Consider the following 21,343-nt stretch of genomic DNA (forward strand, 5'->3'; position numbering starts at 1 on the left):
ATGCTGATATCCAAAGAATGGGAATATTGGAGACAAGACCTTATGGGTAACTGTTCACATGTCAGCATCACAGAACAAGTTTCTTGCCCAGAGCATCAGCTCCTAGCCTGCCTGTATTGCCTTGACTCAAACTGCACACAAAACCTGAGTGATTATGCAAACTACTCAATAATGCTGTTGGTTCTTGGTATGCTTCTTAGGGCTGGTTTGACAATTTTTAATGAGATGCTGTAATCATTATCTTAAGCATTTCTGATTCTTGTATTCCATTGATCTCTCTGCAGAGAACAGTGAGAATCTGGGGATGGATAGCTTCAAAATCCAACTTAAATTTTCTTTAAAATTATTAGAAAATAAAAGAAAAAGTAAGTTTTAACACTTGAAATTAGCTTTTCAGAGCAGCTAAGCAACCAAAGAGAATCACAGCTCTGATTTTCTGAGTAAATCTTGATAGATCCTTTGAACTTGTAGCATTTCGTATCAGTGCATTCAGAAGAGGTATTAACTGTATATTGCTCTGATGACTACAGGAATCAAGTTTTCATATGCTCCTTGGCTCCTGCAGAACACACAGACCATATGGAAATTAAATGTTTGTCACAGATGGGCAGTGGCATGCTGGGATATGCCCTATCCTTGAACTGCACTGTTTTGGGGAATGATGTTAATATTATCTTCAGCTATTTTTAATTTTCTTATTTTTGTACTGGGAAAACTAATGGGAAAGAAATCTCTTCAATGGTAGATTTTCAGAACTTGAGAAGAGGTTCAATTCATCAGCAACAGGGTATCAAAGACCAGGCAAAACTTGGCAGCAAACTAGAGAAGTGCCTGGGTCTAGGAAGATGTGAAAAGAGTTTGAAGAAAAGTCAGTGAATCAGGCTGAGGAAATAAGAGTTGGCTAAAGAGGAAGCTGTAAGAGATTTTCAAAGAAGGATAGGTGGGACGATAAAGGGAAAGAAAGCATATTCCAAAAAAGACTTAGAGATGACAAAGTCCATGAGATTCACCTTATTAAATCTGAAATTACTTACTGAATTCCCATGACACCAGAAACTGATCCTTAGCCCCTTCTTACAAAAGGGATTCCCTTCACTGTTCTACATGTATTTGTTTTCCCTTCAGACAATGAGAAGGTTGAGGGTGGAAAAGAAAGTATCAGCTGATAAGAACTTGCAAAATCTGCGTGAGATCCCAAGTGATTGACTTGGGTGGGAGCTAGTTCTTTCTCAGGCCAAATCCTAGAGCTGTCAGGACTGACACATTCAATATGGGACTAATGCAAACACAGCTCCTACTCCATGCCTTTAGGTGGGTAACCCAGTATCCCATATCTGTGTCACAGCATCACTGTCCCTTCACTGCTCTGTGGCTTTTTGTTGTAAATACAACAAACTGCCCTGTTTGGGATAAGCTATTTAGCTCACCTTCATTTGGTCAGGGAGCAGCTGGAGTGCTGCAACGTGTGTACCAGACTCACTGCTCAAAGAAGTCCCGTTAGTGGACACACTACCCAGCGGCAGCTCAGCACTACAGCCCCCCTCTCTGGCCCTCCTAAGGCCCCATGTAGCACTAAAGCATCTGGAAAGCAAATACTTGAAGAGGCATTAATTCCCAGTGAAGTCAGTTTGCTGAGAAAAGGGTGAGTAAAAATCAAGTATAACTTCAGGAAGTATTGCTGCACTCCGTAAAAACAAATCCAAGCACAGTAGCAATGCAGTACCACTGCTACTATTGCTCCAAACACACATTACCTCCTTGTTTTGTCACCTTTGTTCTCACACATTGCTTTTCTCTTGCTAACTGCACATACAAATCGCTGTTTGCCAGCAGAAGCTCTGGAGTTGCTGGCAGCAAGAAGCTAGTCTTCTTTTAATGATTTTAATGACACAAAGCATCACAGGGAAGTTGGACTTTGAAAATAGCAGACTTGATGCAGCTGAACAGAAATAAGCATTGCAATCACACAGAGGCTTTAGGAGTAAAGTGAAGATACTTACTGTACAGAAAGGACAGAAGGACCAGCTGGGGAGGAGAGCTGAGCAGGCCAGCTGACTGCCACCCACAGAAAAGGAAACAGGAGAGGAAAGGAAATAGAGGGAGTCTCTAAAATGAGAAGAGTGAAATGCATGAATTAAGACAAAGTTGGAAACTGAACTGCCAACCTCCCTGCTTATGGGATGTAACTGGAGTGAGACAGTATTTTTGCACCAGCTGTGAATGAGGCTTCCTGCCTCCTTCACATTAAATCTGCAATAGACTGGTCAAAAACAGTCAGACTGAAAGGACTGGAGATTGGATTCCTCTTTTTATTCTAAGGCTACCAAGAAGAAAAGCTTTCTCCATCCATGCTCTGGCCTTTAGGAACCCCAGCTAGGGCTGAGACTTCAGTCTTCATCAGAAATAGGTTACATACAGGCAACTAAATGCACCATTTAACACTTTTGTTACCCTGCAGACTTGAAAGGTTTTATTGTACTTGAGGTAAAAGAGTGGAATAAAATGTGAAAATATCAGTCCTCAGTATTAAAAATCTGGAGAAAAGTTTTGGAAAATAGATATGATCAGGTAAAGTAGCAAACACATCACTGCTAAACTGAGTCCCTGCACACCAAAGTCTTCCAGCAATCTGTTGTGAGATTTCCCACCTTCATCACTGAAACCATAAAAAATGAGATTTGCAAGTTCCAGTCACTGCCTCTATCTGCATTCCTGCCCTTCTCCTCTGCAGCTGTCAAAATGGCCAACAATGATTACAAGCCAATATGACAGTATTTGGCATAGGCTATAAAAGTCCTTCTGACACCAATGACACTCCATCTGGTCTTTTTGACCATGAGATTATTGTATCTTAACCATCGCTGTCCCACAGCAGCACATTCTCCCTTGGTGGGCTGAGCAGCAGCATTTTATTAACACTCATATCAGGATCTGAGGGTCCTATTTCTTTCTGGTCATCCCACATGACACCAAGAGAAAAAGCAAACAGACCCTATCACTAAAACTTAAAAAACACCTTAGCAAATCCTGAATTTGTAAAGGCAAACTGAGGTGGTTAAAGAAGAAATGCTGTAAGCTACAACCAAAAAACAACCATGCCAATTTAGAGGACCTTTCATTCTGTGCCCCTTCCCAATCAAAGTTCCAGAAGTTGCCTTTTTACCCCAGATCCCATCAGGTATCCCAAAGCTCAACAGGGGTTTGCTTCCTGATGCTCCTTCCATCATTTTCTCAGATCACCTTCCAGTAAGATCCTAGCTTTGAGGATTTCTATCTTGGAATAGGAATGCCTTTTGTTGTAATTTTTTATTCAGGTAGTCTGTCATGATTATCTATCATCAATAACAATTTAATCTTAAATAATCCTGGTTATTTTTCCAAGAGCTGCTTCGATCTGGTCAGTAACTGTGATGCAGAAGCTGTAGAGAGCTCAAGCTCACTCAAGAAGACTTTGCCTAAAGAACTACAGTTTCTTTCCAAGATCTCATGGTTTCTCTGTCAAGCCCCATTGTAATTACTTACACAATGTGTGCTGGTGATGCTGACAGAGCTGGAGATGAACGTTAGCCCGTTGTTCATGCTGACTTGTAGGAAAACCACCCTAAAGCACAAAACAGATACACTTATTTCTAGTGTCATATTTATACCCACTGTTACCTTTACTCTGGCTCTGGTTTAGCCATTGGCTCATGAACACGCATTGATAGCGTGTCCTGCTGAGTCAAAGCATTTTCATAGCTCCAGGCACTCACCTGCATTTGCCTCTCTGCTTGCCCAGGAACTACCCTTTTTATGCTGCCTTAACTGAGCTGGGACAAATGCTCTTTATAGAAAAAACCCTCCACCTGGGGCAAAGGGCACTAGGACAGTGAGTTAGAACAATGTCTCAGACATTTGCCATACTGACCTAGAGAGCACAAGAAACTTTTTTTAACCCCCTTCAGCAGCTTAATGCACCAGAATGTTTCTTTTGTAATCCAAGCAAATCCAGAATACCTGAACAGAGGTTAAGGGTAAAAACACTGTGAAATTTTAGAAGATTATGTCCTTAGCCATTCTCCAGTATCAGAGAAAGTGTCTAAAGGGGGGGAGGAATCAAAAATAATAGTAATAAAAAAGGACAAAACCCCACCAAACAAATTTGCTTTACCCACAAATACAAAGGGGGATGGAGGCATTTACCCTTAGCCCCAGTATAGTATTTAAGCACCCACAAAATCACCAAGGGGAAAGTTAGGGCATTGTGCCATGTCTCCCAGAAGTCTACAGGATTAAAGCAGCTGAAAAATACCAACACTAGACAGAGCAGGGCAAAATACAGGAAGCAATATCTATAACAGTAGCAAAGCAATTCAAATCAAGCATTTCCTTTCAATCAAAACTAAAAGTTTGCCTGTAATTTAATTACCTTTTGGTCTGAAAAAAACCCAGGATATAGGAAGAAAGGAGGAATAACCATTCTATGATATGGGGCCATGGTCCAGCAAGACCTTTGGTTAAACTGTGCTAAAGACTCAATATTGAAGAAGGCTATGCTGACTCACACTAGGAAAGGACTTGGCACAAAAGGGATGGCTGCAATCTGACACACATATACATAAATTTATTAGTTTGACACTTTGGGCAAAATTATGAGGTTTTGGCTCAGTAATCATCCAGACAACATCCAGTAAACATTCTCATCCAGAAGTCCACTCTGTCTTGATACATGCTGGAAAGCAATACTTACTGTCCAACATCTTCTATCACTGGTGCAGGACAAAGTAAGTAAGTATCGTCCACAAGAGTTGGTTTTTCATCTGAAAAGAAATTAATATAACTATCAGGGATGAAAAAAAGAAATTGTTCCAAGCAGGTCACCCCCTGGAGAAGTGCTGACACCAATGACAGCCACAGATGAACTCAGTACATTGGCAAGTACCAATACTCCCCAGTGGTGCTGATTACCAACTAGAATAACCATTCATGTTGATGCCAACATGATGCTACCAGGCTAGAGGTATCACAGCTAAGAAATGGAAGTTTACCTCTGTTCCTGACAGCAGTGATCAGCCATTCAGAATTCAGCTTTGAGCTGTATCAATCCTATCCATCTGAGAAGTGCATGCAACCTCTACTCATACTGAATACTCTGATCTCCCAATTACTCAAGAGGTCAGAAGTTAGCGTTCAGTTTTTATCTACCCACTTTCAAATACACACAGAGAAGAATCCAAGGTTACAGTGTTTGAGTGCAGGAAAAATGAAGGACAGAGATGGGGCAGAGCTGAAACTGACAAATACTGGAGAAAAAAAACAAAAAAAAACCCAAAAAACCCCACAGCTGGTGATTTACAGGAGCCAAGCAGAGAGGGGCCATGACTGATGTTACCATGAGACCTACCCTGCACTAGCTGCTTCTCCTGTACCCGACCTCCCCTCTGTGGCAGCAAAAACTACGAATAGCCCATGTTTATAAGGGTTTGGTACAGGCAGAGCCAAAAGCATGGCCATGGGTGTTTTCCCACCTCCTTGCAAACCACTGCTCCAGCAGCCAGCAGTGTTAATCCTTTTACTTTCAGAAGTCACATCCAGAAAGCCAAGTCCCGTGAACACAGATAAGGGGCCCAGCAGTAATCCTACAATGGCATTCCACTAGAAGTGTGTAAATTGAGGCACAAGAGCAGACACAGTACTGCTGTGACTATAGCTTAGCTCTAAGTGGCCAGCAAAGCATCTCTGTTGCTAGCTCGGAGAAAGACTGGTCTACAAGAGTTGAACCCAAGTAACGGGCTGATAAAAGTTGCCATCTTATTTATAGATATTTGTTCACTTTTTTTACCTAGGAGAAAAAAAAAATTCAAGCAACAACAAATCTAAGAGTTGTTCCTTCATGCTATACCCACTTCAAGCACACCTGAAGACAGAACTCATTTTCCTGCCTTGCCAGAGATGAGAGCATAGAAATCGGTGATATGTTTTCGGGCCCGCATGAGGGCAAAAAAGCCAGCGAGCCTAGATCAGCATCTCATCACAACATCTGTCGCAGATCTAACCCAACATGGAGCTGGAATGGAATCAGAGTAGTTTTCCTCCTATTTATTTCCAGGCCCAGGTCAGCACTCACTGCGTGAAGTCCAATCAAGGTGCTAGTGGATTGGTGACAAGGAAGAAAAAGCAAAAAGCCTGTTTAACTGATAAACCACAAGAAACAACTCCTGGTTAAAGGGCATCTGTAAGTGGAATAAGAGCAAGACCACCAGAGTTGATTTAATGCAGCATCCATGTAGACAAATTGGATGGGAAATGAAGGAATAATTCATGTGCTCCCTCTTTTAAGTGAATTCACTGCTAGAGAAGGCACCAGTCTGGGCACGACAGAATGTGAAAGCCTCTACTGTGCTCACCCAACAAGGGTAGAGTATACAAAAAAGGAGCAGAGCTTCCCCTTCTCACACCATGCTTCACCCTGCCAGACATACACAGCTTCTCAGGAGTGAGAGAATTACTAAGAAACTGGACACTCAATCTTTTTTGGACATTCAGTCCTTCGCCTGGCTGCTGAGACAGCAAACAAGAGACCCTGTTCAGCACAGCAATGACAGGGAATTTCCATGTTACAGTCACTGTGGTGGGACCAGTAACTGGTGTCAGAGAGGAACAGAGCAGGCCTGGGAGGGTTTGGTTTTATTATGGCAACTGTCTCCTGAACTGGTGAATAAAAACTGAAAACACCACCATGGGATCAAGATAGCATTATTTCTTTTTACTCAGAATGGGAATCAATTTTGATTTTCCACCTTAAAACCTGATACCCAGCCTTCTCTGACGTATGCATCAGCCATGTGTATCATTACAATGATGCTGAAGTTTACTGTGCAGTAGCATGCCCCATTTAAGCACTCAACACAATGCCCACAGGTCACAGGATTGAACAAGAATGAATTTCAAGCTTCCTTTAAGTGTGGACCTCTGCCCCAGCTCCCCCTCATATCTGCTGCAAGGACTCCCCTTAACATGGGTGAGAGTTGGCCTGTGTTCCATGAGGTGACACAGCCACAGGGGTCACTAGAATATACCAGTCTGAAAACTTACTGATAGTAAGGCTGTCATTGAGCTTGAAGCTGCAGAGTACCTGGTCGATATTTCTTGCATGATAAAAGCCGTTGCCTCTTACCACAACCTGAAAGGATTCTGCAAGTGAAAATACAGAAAGAAGGTTTATGAAAAATAAATACAGCACCTCTGTTCAGAGTGACCTGAATTACAACATGACAATTACTGTTCTCTGCCCTATGCCTGAAACAAAACATTTACTCTGACACTCTATTTAGCAGCAATGGCCAAGAGCACTACGTGGCATTAGTGCTTCACAGAGTCTTCTCTTTGTCTTAAGTTGGCTCACACAAGAGCAACACGGATCTGCAATGCCTTGAAGGTGCCACAGTAAAACTCAGTCTGATTTAACTGATGTTATCTCATGGTTCCTCCATGGCTTTTGGAACAGACACCTTGCATAAGCACCAGTCTTTCCTCCTCTCTTCATGGCAGATGGCACTTGGCTGTAAGCAGCAGCTCTGTTCAGGCAGATGCTGACAGACAGGACTACCTCTTAAATCCCCTGTGAACCAGAGAGAAAGCTTTGCATCTGGTGTAAACCCTGGAATAAAAACTACAATCCTCCTGCCTCTACAATAATTGAGTCTGTGAACAGCCCCACTCAGCATCTGCTCTGCATGGGAATACTTAGGTGTTGTCATTTTCTTTGTGCTCTTCCCCCACAACCCTGTCCCAGCAGCTGAAACCACCAGTGGCACAAGAAGAGACCCGCCACAACTTCTGTTTCTTTATTCCTGATAGGGAAGGCATCCGTGATTTGTCATTACTATGATAAGCAACCATGATTTGTTCATTCAAGCAGGAAAAGTATCATCAGGGTTTGGGTTTTTTTTGGCAAATGTTCCAATACTCTTTTTAGTAACAGAGCAGTTTTGCATTTGAACAAAGCCAGCATAGGAAGGGTACTGTCAACTGCCCATGCCCTCCACTGTTGGCACCACTGATCACTGACTTGCTCACACCTCTGGAAAATAACTTTGTTGCCAGAGACACCAGTAACGTGAGTTGCCTAGGTGAGCATCAGCTAGAAAAAGCAGCATGCAGGAGAAAGTAAGGGAGAGAGACAGGTAGTGGTAGCATCAAATGAGTTTATGTCTATTATGAAAGCACCTGGTGTCACCATATTTGGTACAATTAGAGACAGGAAAGATAACTTGAGGAAGAAAATTATCAAGAAACCTGGCTTTGTTTTCTCAGCTTCTCCACAGCAAGCTTTTAAGGTTATTCCCTAGTAACCTGTATAGTAAACACTTCTCCTCAGAGGACTAGCAATAACAAAACTGTTTGCTATTCTTCTCTCCCCTTTACTGTCATAGTCCCCTTCCTCTTGGGGTGAGCCTGAACAGCAAAACTAGGCACAAGATGTACCAGGAAGTGAAATGGCAAGGGAAACTTCCCTCTAGGACACAAAAATGCACTGTGGATGCTACACTGTCCACAGAGATAACATCTTCAATGCAGGCAGGTGGAGAGACACTTCACAAATTTGTTCTGTCCCCAGTCCATTTTTGAAAACCCCTTTGATGCTACACACAGGCAGCCAGCTGACAGGTGAGGTCCCCAGAATGCAGCAAGGGAAAGCAGAGAAGCTGCATTTTCACACATAAATCTCCTGCTTTAGCAGAATCCTTCGCAGGGCTCTTATATCAGCCTCTGAGCAGCATTTGAGACCAGCCCAATAGAAGGTGAATACCAGCACAACACAGGACCTACTAATCTTGAAGTTTCACATATAAAAACAAGAGTAAACTGTAAAGTTCTGCACTAGTAGTGAGTAAAACCACGAACAAGTCCACATGCATTATTTAAACTTTGATGAACATACTAAAAAGGAGAGCAAAACAATGTTTATAGGTGCATAGTTTTTAGTGATTTAGCTTTTAGTTAACATTTTATACAATGCACTGCCATATTATTTGGAGGAAGGAATTGCTATGGGATAACACTACCTGGGGTCTAAAGGCAGCTGAAACACATTCAGCTCCATCTGCCTTCTCTTCATTATCATTACTGCAATGCAAGCTAGCATGAAGATGTGGAGTGCTTTAATTTTTCCCTACAAACAGCTTGTTCTTGCCAAAAACACTCTCACTTATGGTCGTTCTCACTGCATTGAGGTCTAATGCAATTCCAGGTGAATTGGGCAAGGGCACTGGCAAATTCTGTTTTTCTTCGTAACTTGAACTTAGAGCAGGGCTCTGAACTGACACAGGCTGCAAGGAACGTGGGAATCTGAGAAGATATTTTGGGAGGAGAAAAAGAAAATATCTACTGGAGTGCATATTTAAATGAAACACATACTTTGGCACCTTGCTGAAGGTGATAAAATTTGAGATCTCACTGAGCACACCAAGAGCCAAATGCACAGGTCCACCATCAGACTTTGGCCTCATTTTTATGGGAAGGGTTATAGCTCCTTTTTCTCACTGGGGGTGGAAGGCACTTATTTAAACAAATGAAAATGGACTGTAGGGCAGATTCATCTGCTTCTTACTCCAGTAAGAATCTTGAGTTACTCTTAGATTCATGCCTTGAGCCATTCCACATCTAACCAGGCTGATACACTGAGAGTTACTCGTGATGAGAATCCCTTTTTTTTTGGTCAGCAGAGCTGAGAGTCATGACCAGCCCCGAGGGCACCTGGGCCTCTGCCCACCCACCAGAACGACCTGCCTGGGACCACACACTGCCAGACTAGCTTGTGGCCATCCCACTCCATAGTGACTTGCACACCCAGCTAAGATGATAACTTCTTTCTTTTCCCATCTCAATTTTATATTATAAAAGAAGCTTGCTAAAACAATATTACACTTGGATTTTTCTTCCTTGTCTCCTGAGCTAATGGTCTTAAAAGGCAGCAACCACAAAGGTTTACTTGGTAGCGGTTTCATTGGCTTTAAAAAGATAGAGAAAGTAAGAAACTTTCAACACAAGACATCAAAGGTAAAGACTACATCTAGAAGTTTAGTCTTGTCAAGACAGTTTACCTCTCCTGCCATTCTTTTCACTGTGACTGCACAGTCAGTTGTGAGCCAGTGACTGGGTAGTAACCTGTCCACCAACATAAGCTGACAAGACTTGCAGGGAAATGTAAACAGCTGGTACTGGATTTGGTGGTTGCTGTTAAGAAGCCTGCCCCTTCAGTTGCTCTGGAGCATTAATGTGTTCTGGATGATGGTCTGTTGAAATGGCTAATTCCATTTAATTTTGTGCTCTGGCTCTGGCTGCGTCCTTTTCTTCCTTAGTTACTGTCAGATCGTAGATTGCAGCTTTTGACAAGACAGCGAAGGGAAAAAGGTCAGCACTGAAATAACCGGGCAGCGCTGGCAGCGAGATGGTAGGTTGAAGCTGGTGTGCGCTGGCTGCGCTGTCGGCTCCGCTTCTCTGACTCTGATGAGAAGCTGACTGCTTGCATCCACACCTGGTAGTTGATGTGGCCAGTAGGATGCCACATCCAACAAAACCTTTCAATCACATCTGCGTACCGTGAGCATAATCAAAGCAATGATGCTGTCAAACAGGATATGAGGCACCTCCAATTCTGCACTGATAGCCTGTTTACAGGCTGCATGTCTTGGTCATTTTAAATCAGAGGGAACAAGAAGGACCCGACTACATTGCTCCACATTGGGGACAATGAATTTGCAGGGTCAAAAAGCATTAAGCATCAGATAACTGTCACAATATGACGAGATGAATTTGTAAACGGACTTGCCAGATAGCTTCGTCACAGAGAGCCAGAGTCCCAACTGGAATTGTCACCACACGGAAATTGCAGCATTTTACTAAACCTCTAGTAAGTCAGAAAAGAAGCCAAGATCACCATTAATCACCAGCACAACAGTAATTATGAGAATACTTACAAGCAGTGGGTCAGGCCCTGCTTTAAGCCCTGATCATTACTTGCTTCCACTGAGCCACACAAAACCCTCATGATCTCACACTAGATTGCAAAAATTATTAGCAGTGTTAAGTAAAAGCTAAACCAGTTATCACCTCCTCACTCAGATAAGTTTCATACAAAAAGCATGGACAGAAACATTTCAAGGCTCTAAACAGACAAGTGTCTTTGCTGGAGAATGTGATAATATACTGAACTCTTTCCAAAGGTCTACTATTTTTCAATCATCATTTTGAAATGCAAATTTCTATTATGTATTTTTTAAAAAAACAATCAAAAAAAGAGTCTAACTTAAAAGGAGGAGGAATGTTGCATTTCTAGAAAATGTTATGTTCTAATTTTCAGCCAGTGTGTACATACACCATGCAAGTGTATATATTTTGATATATGATTCAGGGTAATGTATCTCTAAGTATACATTACCAGTACACTGTATCAGTAATTACCTAAATTTAAAATGTATAAAAGTTCTGACATTAATGAAAAAATACTGAAGCCTATGAAGTAAAGTCCAAATGAATTACGTTATAAAAATAAATCACATTACATATAGAGTAGAACTGTAACTGTCCCGTGAACTGGATTCAAGACATGGATTCCCACTACCATGAGAAAAGTTGTTTAATCCCAGGAGATTCCTTCCAGGAGACAGTACTGCACACAGCTATGCAGATGAACCGCCAGCTATACTGAAGTAAGTGGGATAATAAAGGATAACAAAGCTAAGCACAAATGTAAATATTTCAGCTATGGCTTGAAGGACTAGACTCATAATAAATACAATTATAGGCCTAATCCTTAGTGTCAAAAGCCATTTAAATACAACATTATATAAACAGTGTACACTATTTGGAGCTATAGCTTTGGTTTCCTCCTATTTTCAAGTTCTCTGCTGTTTCAGACAAACCTTCAAAGCATCTGAGATCCAAATCTTCCCACCCTGGTGACTGAGCACCATGCTTTGTCATGTGCCAGCCCTTGCTTTGTCAACAGGGACAGAAAAAACCTCGGAATTTAAGTGAAACAAGTGCAGTACCTTGCCAAATCAGCAGCAACACACTGAAACTGGTTCTGCCAAATTTATATTGGTCTTATTTGAAAGCCACAAAGACAACGGAAAACTTCTACAGAGGCAAGTAAGGCGATGATGATATTTTTCTTTTTTTAAGGACAAACTATTTTTAAAATGTACTTGTGTATTCTTAATCACGTTTGTGATAAACTAGTTACCTAGCAAGCTTAGCAAAAAATGAAGTGGTTTGAGCTCATTATCCTTTGGAAAAAAAAAAATTTTACTCTTTTTGCTGAAATATATTAATTTTTGAAAAGAAAGTATTTTCTTTAGAATTTATTTTCTCAAATATTTCAGAAAAATATTTTCAATTTTCCATTTGAAAAACTTTCCAATATTTTTAACATTATTCCAAACAATTACAAGAATCCTACTGAAATCCCTTCTATTGGAACACTATGTTTTCATGTAGCTAAATGAATTTTCGTATAACTGTACCTTCCAGCAAACTTATGGTGTCACTCTTACTCTGCTGCAACACTCCTTTAAGCAGACAAAAATATAGCAAGAGAATTGCTAACATAAACCAGAACAAACTCAAGTTAAATATACAAGACATAAAAGGCATGAAATTATCAACAGCTCCTCTTGGTGTCCCTCCTGTTTACCATACAGACTAATGGTTCTTTCAAATAAATAAAACATTAGCATTTTAGAAAACACAAGAGGTATCTTCGCCTATGCAGTAAATTATATTTGGTTCAATAAACCTGAAATTTCTATGAATGTTTTGCAAAATCTTGTTCTAACTGCTGACAAGTCCTAGCAGGTCCCAGGAACACAGTCCTTCCAGAAATTTGTGAGATGTCGCCTTTAGACCGTAAAACACCTCTGTCAGTCTGGCTTTGCATCACTTTTCTGTCTCTTTCAGATTTTTTTAAAAAGTGGTATCCCCAGTTCCCAAAGCATCAATTCTCTGAGCTGCTACTCAGCCACAGCAGCTACGTATTTATTGGCACAACGTTTTTCTGGAGCTGAGAAGGAACATGTGGGGCTTTAGCCACGGCCCAGGAGGATGCTCTAAAACATCCACGGGTTTCAGCTCCAATACCACGTTAGGTAGTTACTGACATTTCATCACTGTCAGTCACTCACCTTATCACAAACTTACCTCCTGCACAAACACTGGATGGCTCAGCTGCTAGGATCTCAATGCAAGATTTCTTGAGAATCTGAAAGATTTAGAAAATGGCATTTTTGGTAACCGTTTTATCTATGCTTTATTAATGCAGGAAAGGACGCCCTTTGCTAGGTTTCAGAATATCAAACTTACTGAATCAATGATTCCTCTTAGGGCATAAAAGCCTCCCTTTACTGGAAAAACATGATCGATGCTGTCAGCAATCGTTGACAGCTGCAAAGAAAGACAATCATAAATCATGAGGAAAACAAAATTACAGTGAACAAAACCGGGCCCTTTCATACTTGCTAGAAGACATCATAGTGACATGAAATGATTTATGCCTCAAGTAATTAAATAAATGCCTTCATCTGATGCTGTTACTTGCGCAGTAGTATAACAGAAAAACAAAACAAGAAGAAAGCAAAGTTACCTGAGTTTCATTGAAATCTTTCACTCCAACACAATAAACAATAGCTCCAAAGCTTCTGGCTCTGTTGGCCTTAAAAAAAAAAAAAATAAAAAAAATTGCCATTAAGTGCAAAGCCATATAATCAGTGGAGCCAGCAGTAAATGTCTACAAGTTTGACATAAACTAGTTTGGATAAACATGAAGGTGACTTACTTCTTGTTCTGCATAATAAAACTGAGCATCTTGCAATTCTCCATCCGTCAGAGCAATAATCACACTAGCAGTCCGAACTCCTACATGGAGGACAGTTAACAGATTGCATACATATGACACAAGACTCAGCAATGAAAAACAAGTTTGAAGTGAGGCAATCCCTTTTGCTGAAAAATAAATACAAAACCATAAGGCCAGACTCTCAGCCTTGGTGACACTTGGTGATATACCAGCTGAAGGCCAGATGCAAAGCATGCAATAAGCCAAAAACCAGTGCACCTTCACATCACAAGCATCACTGAAAGGGCAGTGCTGCCCAGCAAGGTGCACACATGGACTTTTCTGTTCTGCACAAAATACAGCACCTACTGAGATTACCACCTTTCCCATGGAGAACTGACAAAATGGATCTGCAGAGAAGGAGAGGCTTCCTCTCTTCTTTTGACAAATTTTTTTGTAGATGAACCTTGTCCAGAGGTTGTGGTAATAGATACCTCTGCAAAAGGAGCTTTCCTGCCATCCTACCTTCCTTTCCAGCAGACTTTCAAAGAGCAACCCCACCGAACATGGTATGAAATGTGTTTCTATGGGGGTCATGGGGATGGGGAGGATGTCTGGGTGTGTGTGAAAACCTTAAGATTAGCGAAAAAATTCATGTCTTGTGAGAGGACATTTTGTATCCCATGTAAGCTTAAGTGAAAAGGCTGCATAGGCTGCAGATAACTCTATATATAATGCAGTATACAATACAATGCTGCCTGTTCACCAAATGCAACATGTTCACCAAAATTAAACTGAATTAACATGCAAACTATCCTTCAACCAAACATTCTGAGTTCACAGTTCTTAAGCAAAGTAAATAATATACATACATGTTATTTTCAGGAAGTGTTTTGTTATTTTTTCAAAATAATCTATTACAATTTCAAGTGTCTTCCCCTATATTGTCTGAAATTAAAGACTGATGAGTTCTGACAGGTTTCTTATGCCACACAGTCCTTCCCATGTCATGTCAGACACAGACATAAATCTTAAAAAAATGACCTGCAACTTAGGAGGAAAAAAAAATAGCTTGGATTCCCATTTTTTTTCTGCTCAGCATGTTTTAAAATGGTTGAAAAAATTGAGATCTTATTTTGTTTTCTTCTCTACACTTGTTTCTTCCCTGATAATTTAGCTTATTAATCCAGATCTCATCTACTCTTCTTTCCTTCCTAATGAACTTACAGAATACTTGATTAGTTCTTAGCTATATGCTACAATGAGGTAAAATTGTTTTCAGCTGGACTCTTCAGGAGTCCTGATTTTACTGGCAGAAGTGCTTGCAATGCTGTGCAGAGCTGCTGCTGTAGACTCTTCTCTCACAGCCCATTTTAATAAAAAGGCACTGACCTGTTTACCCATCTTCCAAAGAGACCATCAGCTCACGAATGAGAACCACCTCACACAAGGGTATGAACCAGACAAGGCTTGTTAACTAATTATGTCTTGTTTTGGAACAGACAAGATCCACAAATACGCTTTCCTCTCAAAATTTAGTGAAAATGTATATTTTAGCAACTCAGAACCTGAATCCAAATCATTCACACTGATGCAATTGTAAAAGCTAATTGTATTCGTACCTACAATAATGAGAATGAGGACAGGGAACACAAAGCAGACAGGGTTGAAGGCATCAGGACAGAAGGGCACAGGAAAACCTTGGGTATTCCTGTCTCCTGCGTGCAGGACGGATAGCTGTAATGGTTTGGTCTGCATTCTGCAGTGGTCAGATCTGGGATCATACTGGTCTTCTCTGGTCTTAATAAACCATGAATCATGCATTTAAAAGTAGGACTGTAGTCAAAATGGAATGTAGTATTGCATAACACCAATTCCTTCTCCAATACTTCTTTCAGCGGGTTTACTGCAGGTCATAAAAAGAATTATAATCCCTGTCTTTTCAATGCAGATATATAACATGAACAATATACAACACGTACCTCCATAGGTTTCATGGTAAATTTGTTCATTTGCCTGAAAGGAAGTGTAGAACATTGTTAGCCCTTAAGTATGCCAGCATCAAGTATGCAAAGTTTATATGGATAAAACAAAGAAAGTAGGTACTGTGATATGTACCCTTTTAAATCCTTCATGCATGAACGTGTCTCCTCCAGGCACTTCACCACGAAGAATGTCAAGCCCTCGTCTTATGGCGTCCCTTTGGATTGAAAAAAAACAAATACAAACAAACAAAACAACCCAGGAAACCATTTTATTATTGTTTGTTTAAAAAAGATAATTTGGTTGTGAATGTGGCAACAAGAATTTTGCTCCAGCTTCAGACCCTTCTTACAAAGCCTGTCGCTTTGCAAACCACCTCTGGCATGGGTGCTGTCTGCAGGTAGCCCAGGAGAGGGATGTGATAGCCTGGTAAGGTAGTGCTCCAGCACTGGGTACGACCACTTGCTGGTGTAAAGTTCAGGGCTTTGAGTCTCTTCCAAGGGCACTGGGGAATTTTCATGCAATCTGTTGCTCATCAGTTCGTGCTCTGAGACCTCTTCCACAAAAACAGCCTTTATCTCGGTAGCTGGGGATGGCAGGGATATACCTGGATCCTCAATTGGAAATGCAATTTCTCCCTGAAATACTGCAATAAAGAACAGACAGCCTAGTGCTGCCTTTCTGTCATAAAGCTAAAAAGAAAATTGTAATGGGAGACCCAAAGGCTTTCTAAGCCCTCCTCTAGCTGGGAACGGTGAGGAGGATTTCAGTTGGTGCCACACCAACAATCAAGACAGACCTCCAAATTCTGGGGAGACTCACTGTTTGAGAGGAGGGATGAAATGTATTTCTGGATGAAAGCTGTGGGGAGTACTTGCCTGTTCTCTGTTAGTTTCATGATTGTAGTGCCTCGTGAAGAAAAAACAATGAAAGACATCCGCAACATTGGACTGAAACAGAAGAACAAGCCAGATCCATGTCACACACAATACTTCAAAAAATTTTCATTTGCTAAAAAGCACTGAACAAAAAAATAAATTATATAAATATAGGAAATTAAAATATCATCTTAAGAAAACTTTACCTTATGAACTTCTCTGCTAGGCTTTCCACAAAAGAGTAAATCTCAGTCCAGTGATTTTTGACGCTTCCAGATCTGCATACAAAGCATAATTAATTACATTAATCTTTCTCCACAATTAAATTCCTTGCTCCACTTCAAATTTTAAACCTGGCCTACTCCAGAGGTATGTAGGGACACAAATTATATAGAGTTGTGCTGGAAGCTTTAACAGGAACTATGAAGACAAAACTGACTGACTCAGAGACAAGTAAAACAGGCCTGAAACAGTTTACCATACAATATTGAAACAAGTTCAGTAACCCTTCCATCTGCTTTTGTTCCTTTTGCAGCATAAAATAAAAATATTTTCTTCTATTTTAATTAATTTTATTTTACTTCATTAAATCATCTGCTAGCAGGTTATTTACTTTCCTAGAGCACAGCTCTGCCCTTAAAGCCACACGGAGTCTTGACTGATCTTCTATTCTCCCAGAATGTGTGGGAGAACATTTCCATTAATTACTGTTTGTTTCAAAAGAGAAAGCTTTTGAAATAATTCAGAAGGGAAAGGCAGTAATCTTGGCTAATTTGCTGGACTAATGTTCTGGACAGTCAATCCCTGGCTCCATTATAGATTTCTTGTGAAAACTTGGGTAACTTAGTTACATGCAGAGGACTTACACATCCATGCTGCCATTCCCATTATATGCAACTGTATTACTGGCACTCTCTGGCTTTTTTTTGGCCAAGTCTTATCAGGGATCCCCACAGTCTGGTGGAACTCAGACTTCAAACAGAACCTTGCACACAGCAACTCTACAGCACATTTCTACCATGTTGATCTACACCATACACTTTCAAGACATTAGAAAGGCAACAAAGCATGAAAAGTCAATGCTTTTAAAAGCCCTCCCTAGGATTGTGACATTTAGGAAAGAATGACCCATTTGCTCTTCCTTGCTTGCCAAAGTCATCTCTCGGGTGTCTTAGGCAGAAAGATAAATGAAACAATGGCACATACAGAAGAATCACAGGGGCTTAGATGCAGAACTAAAAAAGTTTTGAAATTTAACTACTATAAAGCAATAGGATTCCTCTTAACTACTACTAGGCATTTTTCTGTGTAAACATGAGGAAACTATTTCATATTACAATTCTCAGCTCTACTATGGGCTTTCCAAGTGACCCTCTGCCAGTCACTCCTGCTCTTGGTATGTCAGGACAGAGCAGCACACAGAAGCCCACATGTGCAGTGTAGTATGGCACTGCCTGCCCTGCAGCAGTGCTAGTGGAGTGGAGAAGAACAAAGATAAAGGGACAAGAACCAAAAGGAGTCTCCTGAAGTACAAAACCTAGAATAAGCTGTCTTGTGTAACCCTGTGCTTTTATGCTGCTCTTCTGGAGAACTGGTGATTCATTCACAGAACAAATCAAAGAATGAAGAAATTGCCAGGCACTCAGACAGGGCAGCAAAACACCAGGGACTGCTCAAAACAAGGGTCTGGATCCTCTACGGTCCCTCATTTACATGTGCTACACAAAAACATGTCAGTGTATTTCTGAACAGCACCAATGAGAGGTGCTGGCACTATTACCGAATTAACCCTTTCCTCATCATTAAAACAATAATCCACAACTCATGCAAGGCATATAGTTTAAGGACTGCTTTTCCAAAAGAGATCTGAGACAGTTCAACACCTATAGTTCTCCAGGATTTTTCTGAAAGTCCCAGGCTAAATCTCTAAACATGAAGTCAGAGAGGCCTTCCTTGAATCTCTCCAAGATGCATTTACAGCTCTCAATTTTTTTTAGTTCTTTCAACCCTGGAGCCGACACTCTCAATTTCATTCTGAGCTTGCCATCTGATTTAAATTCAATTCCTGAAATTTTCAAAGAAGTCAATTCCCTACACAGAATAGCCGCAGTTTCTTACTTGGAAAAGGCTGACCTATTTTGGACAAGGTATCAAATTTCTACTGCCAGCTGCAGAGGCACTAATGCAATCCAAAAAAGAAAGCAGCAATGAATTTTCTTTAGAACACCAACAAACCATTTTCAGTACCTTCTGGGGACTATCAGAATCCTTTTTCCCCCCCTCCCTTTTTTTAATCTACTCCTCAGGCAAAGAACATCTTGGTAAAGCAGCCTAGACACTGAAAATTCAAGAGGATCATAAGCCACTAAAGGTGGAAAAACATGACTTTCAAAGTGAAAATGCACAGATAACCTTAATAACTATGCACTTCCGTGTACTCTGACTATAACGAAACACCATTTCTTGAAAAGGATACAGCCAGCGAGACTGAGAATTGGCTGTAATAAATCAGTATATGACCACCTCTGAAAAGCTAGAGAGGTCTCTGCATGGGCTGGTCCTCGCATATCGTGCCCTCAGAGTGCCCAGCTCTGTATCACTGAGCTACTGCTCTGTTGAGCAGAGTTACTTCAGTGTGGCAGTAGGTGCCCTTCTCCCCTAGGAGGAATGCTGCACCCACATGTTGCTTTATCAGCTGGGAAGTGCCAAAGTGTCCCAGTCTCAATGGGGAAACGTCAAAGCCAAACACGTAAGAAAATGTAAATGTTTTTAAATCTCATGGAGAGAGTACCAGTGAAGCGGTCAACGCTTAATCACTTTCCCCACCATACTCCTTCAAGCCCAGTCATCTCCCACTGCAAACGGTGCCTACATAACACAAATGCCAGTCATGTCTAACCAGTATGAACACCAGTGGGAGTGGCCTGGCTTAAGGAAAAACCTGATTTCCCTTCCCTCCCACCAAAGCTCACCTCTAAATATCCCTGCCAGTAATGTACTTTCATTTGCCATTTCATGTATATATATGTTTTGGAGGCTTCTTGGGTTTGTCCGGATAGTTTCATAGGTACCCCATACTACCAGCAACAGCAATTTTAAAGGCAGATTAAAAAAAAACTTTAACAGCAAAATGTTTGCTAAATTATATAGTAAGTTGCCAAATGCTGTCAAATATGAGTCCCAACACTGACAAACAGAACTCCCCAACACTACTGAAAATCCTGACCCATTTCACTGCCTTTGGGATCTTATCTTTCACACTGCAGAGTCACTGTTGCTGTCAGCATAAACTAACTTGCTTCTCTTCGTGGCTGAATCAGACTTAGAGGATTCTGCCTTGGTTTCCCACAGCATGTGGGAAGCTCCAAGCATACTCTAAGCTCCTTTCTGACCACGACCAATGCTTAAAAGCTGTACTTATGTTTAACTCCACAGTTACCAAGCCCAGAGAAAGAACAGGGTCTTTCAGTGATGCTCTGCAATACAGGTTACTCTTGGGCATCCACACAGCATAATTTTTACAGCTGTTTTGGTGGTTTTCTTGTTTCCCTTCAAACTTTACAGTTACCAAGAACAAATTCCTATTAATCGGTGTACCTGTGCTAACAGGAGTCTCAGATAGAGTTGGCATATGATTCCCAACACACCATCAGTAAATAAACACAAACAGATCCCTTGTCTGGGCTGTTTGGCCACCAAATGATACACTCCTGTAAGATTTCTGAGGAACTGTGAAGACTTCAGAATAACGATAAAAGAATAAATGAAGCACGGAAAAGATCAGCACTGTGCAGAAAAAACACTGGAGTGGGACACACATTTTTCCCCTCATTAGCAACTGGGAGAAGCCATGGGGAAGTGACACAGAGAGAATCCTATGTATCCTGTTGTGGAGTTCTGTACCAGTAGGTCCACCAAGACAGCACTGTGGCTGTCTGCAAAGAAAAGAAAGTCAGTGTTACAGCCATAACTATCTCGCAGGCCTCGTGGGTTTCCTGCTTTCAGCCATCGGCTACCTGGTTCAGCTCCTCATATCAAAGGCTGCCACTAATCAGCTGAGCCTTGGCCTTCCTCCCTGTGCTCTCCCAGCTGAGGAATCCCAGCAAGCCTAATATTCTCTGCTAAGTATCAAGCATCACAAGCCAAAGACCTCTGCAGATGGTGACAAAGAGGTGACAAGCAGGTTGTATGCCTTTCGGAGTCAAGCAGGATAGTGTGGCTTCAGCCCTTGGAGGTTACATAATTCTCACGGTGAAGGAAAGTGCAAAGCAATAAAGAGCTGTTGTGGGCAGCCAGAATGCCTCAGAAAGCATCTCAGGGCCTGTTTCTGCTGCCTGTTCCACTGGGGCGAACCCAGAGTGGGACCTGAGAAGCCCTGGTTTGTACCTTTGCAACTAGGACCAGAATTCGGCCCAAGTGAAGTTAAGAAAAAAAACCACAGGAGTCATTTGTCTTGAGCATGCTCATTTCTCCACAAGCTCCGTTCCCATTACACGAGACAAAGAGAAAAGTCAGCAAACCACAGTACAGGAAAGAATGTCCTCCCGGCCTCATCAGGACTGGGCTCAGAGGAGCAGCTGCTGCTGCAGCTCCTGCTGCTGTTTTCCTTAATTTCACATTGCTACCACTTGATGGGAGGGGAAAAGAGGAGGTCAGCGGGTATTTC

The 21,343-nt window shown here is 41.3% G+C and overlaps 1 protein-coding gene across 1 annotated transcript in view; it reads right to left on the minus strand.

The window, feature by feature from the left end:
- ANTXRL (ANTXR like) overlaps positions 1 to 21,343 on the minus strand; it is a 54,673-nt gene that overhangs the window by 25,567 nt on the left and 7,763 nt on the right. Inside the window, exons 2-12 of the mRNA XM_027878127.1 lie at positions 16,884 to 16,955; positions 16,678 to 16,749; positions 15,935 to 16,016; positions 15,799 to 15,832; positions 13,817 to 13,896; positions 13,625 to 13,693; positions 13,345 to 13,425; positions 13,183 to 13,243; positions 7,075 to 7,173; positions 4,730 to 4,799; positions 3,523 to 3,601 (exon numbers count right to left, since the gene is read on the minus strand). Of these exons, the coding sequence (XP_027733928.1) occupies positions 3,523 to 3,601; positions 4,730 to 4,799; positions 7,075 to 7,173; positions 13,183 to 13,243; positions 13,345 to 13,425; positions 13,625 to 13,693; positions 13,817 to 13,896; positions 15,799 to 15,832; positions 15,935 to 16,016; positions 16,678 to 16,749; positions 16,884 to 16,955 (799 nt within the window). The remainder of the gene's footprint in view (positions 1 to 3,522; positions 3,602 to 4,729; positions 4,800 to 7,074; positions 7,174 to 13,182; positions 13,244 to 13,344; positions 13,426 to 13,624; positions 13,694 to 13,816; positions 13,897 to 15,798; positions 15,833 to 15,934; positions 16,017 to 16,677; positions 16,750 to 16,883; positions 16,956 to 21,343) is intronic.

This window comes from Empidonax traillii, unplaced genomic scaffold (assembly GCF_003031625.1).
Source record: "Empidonax traillii isolate 1590-97213 ecotype Southwest subspecies unplaced genomic scaffold, ASM303162v1 scaffold38:size1800464, whole genome shotgun sequence".
Lineage (NCBI taxonomy): Eukaryota > Metazoa > Chordata > Aves > Passeriformes > Tyrannidae > Empidonax > Empidonax traillii.